This window comes from Neoarius graeffei, chromosome 23 (genome assembly GCF_027579695.1).
Source record: "Neoarius graeffei isolate fNeoGra1 chromosome 23, fNeoGra1.pri, whole genome shotgun sequence".
Taxonomy (NCBI): Eukaryota; Metazoa; Chordata; class Actinopteri; order Siluriformes; family Ariidae; genus Neoarius; species Neoarius graeffei.
This window is the reverse complement of record NC_083591.1, coordinates 5,590,766-5,602,811: the sequence shown is the minus strand read 5'-3', so window position 1 is coordinate 5,602,811 and position 12,046 is coordinate 5,590,766. Positions and strand designations below refer to the sequence as shown.

At 42.9% G+C, this 12,046-nt stretch overlaps 1 protein-coding gene across 1 annotated transcript; it reads left to right on the top strand.

Moving 5' to 3' along the window:
- The first annotated feature begins 2,011 nt into the window (after positions 1–2,011).
- Positions 2,012–10,596, top strand: inhbab (inhibin subunit beta Ab). Its single transcript, XM_060905231.1, has 2 exons — positions 2,012–2,626; positions 9,171–10,596. Exons 1-2 carry the CDS (start codon positions 2,176–2,178, stop codon positions 9,965–9,967), a joined length of 1,248 nt encoding a protein of 415 aa, XP_060761214.1. The 5' UTR covers positions 2,012–2,175; the 3' UTR covers positions 9,968–10,596.
- The last annotated feature ends 1,450 nt before the right edge of the window (positions 10,597–12,046 follow it).

The following is a 12,046-nucleotide window of genomic DNA, read 5'->3' as shown; positions in this document are numbered from 1 at the left end:
AAAGAGTCCAGGTGCTAAACTGGCCTGCCTGCAGTACAGACTTGTCTCCTATTGAAAACATTTGGCATATTATGAAGCACAAAATACGACAAAGGAGACCACAAACTGTTGAGCAACTGAAATTGTATATCAGGCAAGAATGGGACAAGATTTCTCTTTCAAAACTATAATTGGTCTCCTCAGTTCCCAAACGTTTACTGATTGTTGTTAAAAGTAGAGGTGATGTAACACAGTGATAAACACGCCCCGTCCCAACTTTTTTTGAAACGTGTTGCTGACATCAAATTCAAAATGAGCATACATTTTTCAAAAAACAATAAAATTTCTCAGTTTCAACATTTGATATGTTGTCTCTGAACTATTTTCATCCATGATTTGCAAATTATCACATTCTGTTTTTATTTGTTTTACACGGTGTCCCAACTTTTTTGGAATTGGGGTTGTAGAACCAAACACAATTTCCAAGGTGCAAACTTCTCAGTTTATCTCTCCTTTTGGTTGAGGAACATGGTGTGTCTTCTCACTCTATCACATGCTCACAGGCTGTGACCGAGCAATTGTTTTCTTTTACATCTGGTGTCTGAACACATCTGGAAAAGTGTTACTATCTGGCAAGGTCTTGAAGGAAAGTGAGCTGGAGCGATCAGGCCGGACTGATGCGTGTTATATCTTTACTTTTGTGAAGGCAGAGATGGGAATGCTATATCATGTGCTATGAAGTACGATCATAGTCATGATGATATTCATGCAAAGTGCAAAACCTTCTTAGTTTATTTTACAGATTTTAAAGATGGAGGTTCGTGCATATCGGGAACGTCGGAATCTTCTATGAAAGAGGGAGGGAGAGTTTCCTTAAATTGTTTCACATCTCTTGGGAACTTTTTTTTTTTTTCACTGAATGAAATGGTGTTACAGGGGATGTACCACAAGAGGGAGTCATGTGGTATCTCTCTCATGCCTCCTGTCGAGAGCAAAGCTGTGTTTGGCACAGGTGGAACCTGTCACAGGTGTCACACTTCTGCTCCGTTCCAGCATCATCTCATCAGACAAACTCTTCTTTATTTCAGGCCAATTTAAAATAAATATGTTCATGCTCACTAGGTTTCAGTTCTGCTCATGAACAATGGGCTGGGATAAATAGCTGAGCTATTTTTAACAAAGTCCAACAGGTGATATGACATATGTTTGCATCACTCCTGCAAGCAGTCAGACTCTCGGTTTAATGATTAAATGTTAAATATGTAGCAAACTGGAGGTTTGGGCCATGTGGCCTATGATAATGTCCTGCAGAGTAGTTAATTCGGTGCAGAGAACACCCCCAGTGGTAGAGGAAATGCCCAAGCTGTGCTTGTGTGTGTGTGTGTGCATACGAGGGAGCGAGAGAGAGACAGAGACGGATGGAGCATGAATGAGTCTGTGTGTGTTGTGATGGCTATGTTGAACCTTCGCCTCTCCATAACGCTGCATCCCGGGACAGAGTTAAAACACCAAACAGGACAGCAGTAGATGGATCAATGCTGGGAGGGAGAGAGAGAGAGAGAGGAAGAAAAAAGATGTACAGGCGTGAGGAAAGTGTGACAGAGAAAGCATGCGTGAGTGAGTGTTAGGATCTTTCTGCCAGGGAAGAAAAAAAAACTGTTACACATATTACTGGGGGAGTTGCAGAGAGAGAGAGAGAGAGAGAGAGAGCAAAAAAGGAAAGTAGAAGTTAGTGACTCAGAAGTAGTGAGGAAGATAGTAATAAACTGAGAGGGAGGAAAGAAGGAGGAGGAAGGTATAATTACAGAGAGAGAGAGAAAGTGAGAGGGTACACACAGTGGAGACACAGGGAAAAGAGAGAGAGAGAGAACTGTCTAACCCTGCCCACTTTCTACAAAACCATTCAGCTCCGGTGTAACGAGCTGCACTCTGTCAGGTTTCTCCCCTCCAGAGCTCTCCATCTCTGGTCTCTCCAAGCTCATCAGGACTGAACCATAACTGGGACCAGGACTAAAAACACAGCATCAGAAGCTCCAGGACCTTGACAACAGCTTCCTCTTTTCCAGCATGTTCACACCTTTCAGATCAGGATTATTTTAGCTTTCTTTCCACGCTCACTTTTTTTTTTTCCTGAGGGTGGCCGGGTGCTCGTCCACTCTAGCTGGCATCTGATCGCGAGAAGCGGCGGTGCCCACAATGCCCTCTCTCACCCTGCTGATGGCTCTGGCACTGCTCCTCTCCGGCTGCCTGTCCGGACACTGTTCTCCAACACCCTCAGGCATGCAAGACGCGACTCCTCCAGAGAGCGAGAGACTGGCAGGGTCTCGAGAGGCTGAGCAGCAGGAAGAGGGTGGTGTGGTGAGTCCGTGTCCATCCTGCGCCCTTGCCCAGTTAAACAGGGATTCAGAGCCTGGCATGGTAGAGGCGGTGAAGAGGCACATCTTGAACATGCTGCACCTGAGTGCTCCACCCAACGTTAGCCATCCGGTGCCTCGCGCCGCCCTGCTTAATGCCCTGCGCAAGCTGCACATGGGCCGTGTTGCACAGGATGGCACAGTGGAGATCGAAGATGAAGCAGAAGAGTTCGGAGGACATGGCGCACCAGGTGATGAGCAGTCATCGGAAATCATCACCTTTGCAGAACCAGGTGAGTCCAAAAAGTGGGTTTGGGGGAAACAGTGACAGATGTACTCACTTATCTAGAGAATATGTTCATAATAATCAACAACAATTACTAAAGCTCCAAAAAGCAGTCCTGTGTCTGACGAGCTCTGAAAGTGCACCGTGGAGTGCCGACAGATCACAAGGTCTGCATCTCTTTCCGAGCAATACGGATGAGAATGCGAGAGAGATCACGATGGGCTAGAATCCCACAGAAATAAACACATGCTCTCCAAATGTCGAACTTCTAGCCAGGAAATTGGAATGGTCTGCCATGCTACTGACAGAACTATCTTCTGGGCAGCGCTAACTCTTGGGTTTTGTTTGAAGTGGTACTTGTAAATCCGCTATCTGTAGTCGTTATAAATCAGAGTATGGAGTACATTTTTTAAGATTTGCATCCTAGTCCTAATTAAACGAAATCACACTTTCGAGAACCGAAAGCGTGCAACTTTATCAGAAGCATTTGCCATTGAGGATTAGAGTGAGCTTGTAACTATATTTACGCTCAAGTTTAAAGACCATTTGACTTTGACTGCTTTCACATGTAGACCTGTAGTTAAGATTTCTCCAAGGCTGTCTCTACCTGCTGTGGAGCTGCCGCTCTGTTCGCTCGAGGCGTCCTCTGATTTGTGACATTGCTCCTGTAATCACAGCGTAGCTCTCAGACAGGAGGATGTCATCGCTGCCTTCGGCACAGCGAGAGGAACCAGTCGTTAAAGAAAAGCGTGCAGGCTTGCAGAATACAGTGCGGCAATCATTAATAGCCTCAGCGGCTCCGGCGCAGTTATTGTGGGACGACCGGAGCTGTGAAAGCATTCTGTTTTTAATTGGTTCCTCATGACTTATTTATAACAATGTCAGAGAGTCATTAATCACTACGGCACCTTTACAAAAAGCTGGTATTTTTTTTTTCCTCTTTCCCCTTCAAACACTGCTATTATATTAATGATGAAGTTTGCCCACCACACCAACCTGATGGAATCCTTTTCAGGGAGGGGTGAGGTAACGATTCCCTGGCAGAATGTTTCTAAAGATAACCAGTGGGGTCTATTTTTAGTGCACAAAGCCCCTTTGTATACATTTGCCCTTTTTGCGTGTCTAATAATGCTCTTATGCATTGATTAATTGCATATTAATGGATACGAAAGCAAGCATGCTTACGTAAGAGCCTAGGGCTATAAATAGCCCTTTTTCAACGGACCTGAGATTTGAAAAAAAGGGAGCCCTCTACATCTTTATGAGATCAGAGGGTGTTAACGATACTCCTGGCAACGGGGCACAGAGGGAGGCTGGTTTGTGTTCATACAAACATGCAAGGTTGTTTGCTGTACATAATTACTCCATTCATCAAAATATGCGTCCCAATAATTGCTTGGGGATCAGCCGAGCCTGGGGAAGTGGTGGAGGCGGCTCTTTCAGTGCTTATTAAAAGAAAAAGGAAAGAGAGAGAGAGAGCGTGCATGCATGTGTGAGAGAGAGAGATTCATCCATAGCTCTCCCAAATGAGCCAAAGGCATCGTTAATGAGATTGCGGCATTCCCAAATCAGGGATTCTGAAGCGGCTTCTTTGTGCCGAGGGAGCTTTATTTACAGCTGTTGTGATTTTCTGTAGCACCCTACGACGCCTCTCCAATCAAACCACTTCCATTCAAACCGCTTGCTCATTCATGAAGATGATGATAGACAAAGCGAGGGTGTGTGTGAGAGAGAGAGAGAGAGAGAGAGAGAGAGAGAATGTGCTTCGGAGCCAGTGATGGGTCAGCTCCAGGATTTCCCCATTTGCCCTCTTGCCCATTGAAACTAACCATGCAGAAACGGGACAAACAACTCTGCCTGACCCTGTGCAAACTTTATCAAAGAGAGAAGACAGCCTAGCATGAATAATCAGGAATTCCAGTTGACCAGGATTGCCAGTTCATACAAAAGTGTCTTTGTGGGACCCTCAAGATTGATACAGTTCCTAAAGAAAAAGCTAATCTAATACATTAAACATATAGTATATTCATTCATATCCAGTAAGCCCATTTACTCTGGTCAGGGTTGATATAGATCCAAAACCTATCCTGGAAACACTGGTTGTAAGGCGGGAATACACCTTGGATGGGACGCCAGACTCCGCCAGCATCCGTCAACCCTGGAGCTCCAAGTCAGCATTAACTCAGATCTTCCAAAATAAGATTTGCTTTAAATCAGCGTTTGTATGCTTTCTACTTTCTAGCACTGTTGGAGGTAAAGTGTATTCTCGTGCGCATTTTGATCCCGTAAACACTTTTGTGATTGACTGTTTAATAAAGATCCCACATTGCCTTTAAGTGCAGCAGCACAGCATGCTCCACAGATCAACTGGGCACAGGAAGTCAGCCTAATGATAAGCAAGACATGACCATTGGAGCTCTGTGTGTTTAGTGGATGTTCGATGGGGTGTGACCCTGTGTTTACGTGCCGAGTCTTGCATGTGACCTCTGTCACGGTCAATGAAAGGTTACAACCAGCCAAGTCCTCAAATAGGAGAGAACGGATATGAATGCAAACATCAAAATTAGTCAGCACAAGCAGAACAAATCCCAAATCTTGTACAAACAGGAACTGATGTCAATAAACCTGAGTTGATAACGGTGCTGTAGTATCCCTTTGCAGTCATTTTTTGCCCTGGGAGAACTTAGTTAGCCTCTTGTATAACAAGTAAAGTGTGTCATTGACTTTGATAAATCAAAATGACAAAAAACCTGTATTGCTTAACGTCATTCGGGATAGAAGAGTTAACACTCGGACGGATTTGACTGTTCACAGCGGTGTTGAATATCTCATCTCATCTCATTATCTGTAGCCGCTTTATCCTGTTCTACAGGGTCGCAGGCAAGCTGGAGCCTATCCCAGCTGACTACGGGCGAAAGGCGGGGTACACCCTGGACAAGTCGCCAGGTCATCACAGGGCTGACACAGAGACACAGACAACCATTCACACTCACATTCACACCTACGGTCAATTTAGAGTCACCAGTTAACCTAACCTGCATGTCTTTGGACTGCGGGGGAAACCGGAGCACCCGGAGGAAACCCACGCGGACACGGGGAGAACATGCAAACTCCACACAGAAAGGCCCTCGCCGGCCACGGGGCTCGAACCTGGACCTTCTTGCTGTGAGGCGACAGCGCTAACCGCTACACCACCGTGCCGCCAGTGTTGAATATGTACAGAATAAAAAACTGATATCAGTGATATTAAAGAAGTTGATTGTTTTACTTTCCAATAACAGCACATAGCAAAGTGTTTTTCCTTACAAACCCATCTTCCTTTTTTCTCTCTTTTTTGAATTTAATATTCCAAAAATACAGACCTACGAGCTTATTATTCCATAAGTCCTACATTCGATCCGCAAACTTTTTCTTGGATCTACATCACATCTCACATAACTTCTGTTATTCTATCCACATCCACTGGATATGAGCAATCGCACGCTCTGATTGGCTACTCTACTACTAGGATATCAGCTCATATACCGTGAGTAGAGAAAAACAAAACCGCAGCTTTATCATCATGTATTTAAGAAACAGAAATGGCTAAAAGAATATACTCCTGTTCCACACTCTAGCCCAGTCGGTGGCGCTAATGCACCTTTTAAGTTGGTGTGCCAACCACCAAAAAAACCCTAATGAAGAAGAAAAACAAAATGGCGGAGTGTGTTGCTGAACAAACTGAGGATGAACTAAAAAGTCTACTCGAAAACAAAGCCAAAAAATACAAAAAAAGTGCAACAAAATATGGAAAAAAACTTTTTGATGGTAAGAACATATCTTTTTTTTGTCAAGAATTATTATTAATTATCACATTTTTCACAAACTGCTACTGTCTTTTTGCCGGTTTGTTTACATTTGAAGTGGAAATGATTTTGTCAGACATTTTGTATAAAGTTTTTATTTATCGAATTTGCAAAAAATTACAATAAAATGGTCTGTTTCTCAAAATCAAAAAAAAAAATGTGGACAAAATAAAACAGTTATTCCACTCAATCTCGTCGTACATGGCATATAGCCAACTCGGTGCTACGCACCTCGTCAGCTATCAGGTCACGTACGTCTCGATTTCCTGGAATAACTGTTCACTGTATCAGTGTATCAATTTCTATCATGATGAAACTTTAGGTCAAGGATGAAGAAACAAGGGAAATTAAACCGAAGTGACTCATGTGAATGAGAGAAAGTTTTGAGTGTATTTTTACTAAAAAAGTAATCAGTTAATTGACTTAAAATGAATATTATTTCCGGTTTAACCGTTTTTTTTATTAAATGAGGCCTACATTATATGTATTGTTCTTCCCAGTTTTTGAACCTTCCATCGATTTTGGAAATCTCATCTCATCTCATTATCTCTAGCCGCTTTATCCTTCTACAGGGTCGCAGGCAAGCTGGAGCCTATCCCAGCTGACTACGGGCGAAAGGCGGGGTACACCCTGGACAAGTCGCCAGGTCATCACAGGGCTGACACATAGACACAGACAACCATTCACACTCACATTCACACCTACGGTCAATTTAGAGTCACCAGTTAACCTAACCTGCATGTCTTTGGACTGTGGGGGAAACCGGAGCACCCGGAGGAAACCCACGCGGACACGGGGAGAACATGCAAACTCCGCACAGAAAGGCCCTCGCCGGCCACGGGGCTCGAACCCGGACCTTCTTGCTGTGAGGCGACAGCGCTAACCACTACACCACCGTGCCGCCCATTTTGGAAATCAAGAAGCGAAATCTCAAAAAAAAAAAAAACCCAAAACCCTCAGTTCTGCTCAGAGTGAACTGATTGACTGACTTTTTATAATGTTTCAGATCGCTAGTTCTCGCAAACACTTCTGAAAGTTGAATCAAAAGAAGGCCGCTCCATCAGTCACGCAGAATGAGAAGGAAATTCAAAGCTTAACAAAGTCGGTCTTCTATCACCGTGACACTCGATCTTTCACTAAGCAGTGTGTTTGACATTGTTATCCACCATGGATGGGAAAAGTATCACTGCTCTGCTTTGTTAAAAAAAAAAAAAAAACAGCTTCTGATGTTAGATCTGAAGAGCCTTCTAAGATTTCAGAACTTTTGGTGAGGGATTTTATGGAAGATACAGGTCAGCTCCATTTGGTGACCTGGGGGCGAAAGTTGCAATGTAATCAGCGCGAATGTACCGAGCCAGATTTTCTGAGGGGAATAGCATCATCACTGCCACATTGTTAAAAAGTGCCTGGATAACCTGTAGCAATGGAGTAAAAAAGGGCTTGGAAATTCTTTTAGTTTCATCGAGCTCTTGTCTTCAGTGCAATATCAGATGACAAGGTGAAAGAAAATATCGCCAATTCCTGGATTCTTCTTCAAATCTCAGCGTCGTTCCTATTTCCAAAGCATTCTCTGATATGTAAAATATACTATTTATAGAGCCATACATTTGGGAGTGGGGGGTGTTTGGATATTTAGTGGGCTGTTCTTAGCAATATCAGGTAACACATCATAGATCTTAAGCAGACGTGTTGACTAAACAGTTGGAATTGAACACTAACTCTTTGCTGTTGATGAGAGCAGTGTGAGACAGGGCTGTATCTCAAATCAATAAATCATGTGTTGTAACTGAATCGGAGCAGGCTTACAGACTTACACAGTCATGTGTGAGTTATTGGGAAGGCCCTTGTCATAACACGACATGCTTTATGTACACAAACGTAGTGCCAGGATTTTAACAGCAGGAAATGTTTTTATGCAGAAGGACTGGGTGTTGACGAAGGATTGCAGATGGTGGAGGAGAACAGCTCCGACTCTGTCAGAGAGCGTTTGGGTTCTGTTGGTGCTGTTAAGACTGGCCTGGGATCCTGATTCCACTCAGCTGGTGCTAGAAATCCAATACACCAATACAACAAACGCAACTGATTATTTGGACTCGTAAATCAAGTCAAGTTTATTTTTAGAGCACTTTTAACAATAGACATTGTCGCAAAGCAGCTTTACAAAATTTTAATGACTTTAGACATGAACGAATTTTATCCCTAATCTATCTCCAATGAGCAAGCCTGTGGCGACGGTGGCGAGGAAAAACTCCCTCAGACGACATGAGGAAGAAACCTCGAGACTCAAAAGGGAACCCATCCTCATTTGGGTGATAACAGACAACGTGATTTATAACATTTTTAACAGTTTTAACATGAAGTCTGTTTCGTTGATGTTATAACTCTTCACTGATGGAAAAGTTATAAAAGATATAAAATCAACTGTCTTGTATCTGTATCTTGGGAATAGAAATTTGAGTGAGGGTTTGCGGGAGCTTTCCGTTTGGTTAAAATTGTACCGAGTTAACCAAGAGAGTCATTTTTAAAACAGTACCATGCTGTGAATCATGATAAAGTTCAGTAATATGATGCTGCTTCAACTTGAGGTCGACAGATTACCTCAATTTTTCTCAATTCAGTCGAATGGAATATCAATTTTGCAGTCCTGGTTTAATTCCTAAACTTTGTCCACCCTGACCTAAATTCTTCCTCTTATGTCTTTGGCAGTTGATGATCCTGGTGTGGTGAAGTTTGACATCTCGAAGGAGAGTGCCACACAGTCCGTGGTGGAGCAGGCCAATGTGTGGATCTTCCTTAAACTGGCAAAGGGAAGCCATGCGAAGGGCAAAGTTTCCCTGCAGCTCCTGCAGACCCCGAATGTGAGCACAGCGTCGAATCCAGACCCCCAGGATGACGTGTTGGTGTCTCAGAAGATGGTGGATGCCCGGCGTAGTGGCTGGCACACCCTGTCTGTCGGAGCCAGTGTGCAGGCATTGCTGGACCTGGGCGGTGGAGACCTGCGGCTTCATGTGTCCTGCCCGCTGTGTGCTGATGTGGGTGCAGTGCCAATCCTCAGTGTAGGAAAAGGGAAGGAGCACTCGCAATCACACCGCCCATTCCTGATGTTGGTGCTGCGTCCGGCTGAGGAAAGGCAACACCGACGCAGCAAGCGTGGCCTTGAGTGTGAAAGCAACATGCGAGCTTGCTGCAAGCGCCACTTCTATGTCAACTTCAAGGACATCGGTTGGAGCGACTGGATCATTGCGCCCTCGGGTTACCACGCCAACTACTGTGAGGGTGAGTGCCCAGGCCACACTGCCAACATGGCAGGTACAGCGCTTTCCTTCCACTCCACCGTCATCAATCACTACCGCATGCGTGGCTACAGCCCGTTCGCAAGCATCCGGTCTTGCTGCGTTCCAACACGTCTCCGTGCCATGTCCATGCTCTATTACAACGAAGACCAAAAGATCATCAAAAAGGACATCCAGAACATGATTGTAGAAGAATGTGGCTGCTCATAAAATTTAATATAAAATAAAAACTTGACCACATTCTTTCTGGAACTGTTTCAAAACTGCTTAGCCAAGGTCAAAGCACATGATTGGTGGATTAGCAGCCTAGGCTGGCCCACAAACATTTCCTGAACTGTCATTGTTTTTGACTTGAACATGCTCTGTTCATGAACTGTTCTATTCAGGACTCTTGATTTGAGTGATCTCTGTGGCACTTTCATATAAATGTAAAAAAAAAAAAAGAGAAAGAGGCGTAATATATTTTTGTTATTTGAAGGGAAAGCGGAAATACGAGGGAACAGGTGCATGGTCAGGATAAAATGTTGTTCCGTGTTCTCTGCGCTGCAATAAAAAGAAGCATCTCGGAAATATGAATCCGAGAAAAAAAAAAACGAACTATGCAACTGGTGTTATTAGATGTTCATTGTGTCATTCATGTTTTTATGGTTTTCTTTTGTGAACCCTTTTGAGCAAAAAAAAAAAAAAAGAGCTGGTTGTATTTCTTAAAAAAAAAAAACTTGAAGAAAAGTAGTTGGACCAGGTACTGGAGCCAAACTATTATTTTTCTTTTTATTACCTATAAATTATGAACGTTGCCGAAAAGTGATCAAGATTTGCACTAAACCAACATTCCTATATCAACCACACAAGAATATAATGTACATTTGGAACTCTATCTATCTATCTATCTATCTATCTATCTATCTATCTGTGTATATATATATATATATATATATATATATATATATATATATATATAGTATACCAAAGATGCTACATTATTAATAGCTTTCAGAACAATTCTTCATAACGCCCAGCTCAACTGTGCTATTAACCCGATTAGCAACAACACACGGCCAACTATACGTATCATCGTCTAATCCAGTTTTCAGTTTTCTTCAGTGTTTCCTAAATGTGCAGTTTTCATGCAACTTTATGGTGCAGGTGTACAATACAATGATCTTACAGCCTTCATACAAACCCATCATGACACCATGCACCAAGATAAACTAGGAACTTTTCATGAACGAAAACGACTGACAAAACAAACCAAGATATGTTGAAGGATTGCTGTTGGATGTTGAACTTGTTGACTTTCTATGTATAGATCTCTCAGATGAGGTGACACAATGCATTGTTGTACAAAATGTGCTTGTTATGTTTTATATCTAATTTATTTTGCAGCATACTCTTTGCTTCACTATTAAAGCTGAGCTGTAAAAGTAATCATCTTGTCCTGATCTTTGTTTATGTATTCATTTAGAGACTGGTTCTGGGTTCAAGCCTTTCTATGTGGAGTTTGCATGGTCTCCCTATGTCTGTGTGGGTTTCCTCCAGGTACTCTGGTTTCCTCCACAGTCCAAAGACATGCAGGTTAGGTTAATTGGCTACTCTAAATTGTCCATAGGTGTGAATGGGTGTGTGAATGGTTGGTCCCAAGCCTGGAAATGGGAGGGTTGCGGTAGGAAGGCATTCAGCGTAAAACTATGCTCCAATCAGAGGTGGACAAAGTACCCAACTTCGTTACTTAAGTCAAAGTACAGATCCCATTGGTCAAATGTTACTCCGATACAAGCGAAAGTTGTCTAGTCAAATATTTACTTAAGTTAAAGTACTGAAGTGCTTGCTTTTAAAAATACTTAAGTATTAAAAGTACATTTTCTGTCAATACATTGTTATATTATTGGCACAGCGCTTACAAAACCTAATGCCTCTGAAGCGACCAACTGGATTTCCTGTGCATCATGGTGGTTTAACGTTAAGCTAGCTAGTCAGTGAGGCTCCACCTGACATGCTAGCAAACTCTTTTCAAACTCAAAATCATACTGGGTAGCTAACGCTACTAGAAAAGAAAGATTTCTACATTCTGTTTATTTGGCAAGATTATGCTAAAACATTTCTGAAAGGACTTCAGATATGCTAACGTTATTCATGTTGGCGTAACTCCATTTTTACATGCTAACTAACAGTGTCCTAGCCGTGGACAAGGCTATGGCAACTTGGCGGGCAAATCCATAGAAAGTCCTTTGACTAACCAGACTGCATAGCTATTGCAACGTTATTGCTAGCTCTAAAAGCACAGACAAC

Coding starts and splice junctions, on each gene's coding strand:
- inhbab (XM_060905231.1), top strand. CDS start 2,176: ATGCCCTCTCTCACCCTGCTGATGGCTCTGGCACTGCTCCTCTCCGGC. Junction 2,627..9,170: donor CATCACCTTTGCAGAACCAG/GTGAGTCCAAAA, acceptor TGTCTTTGGCAG/TTGATGATCCTGGTGTGGTG.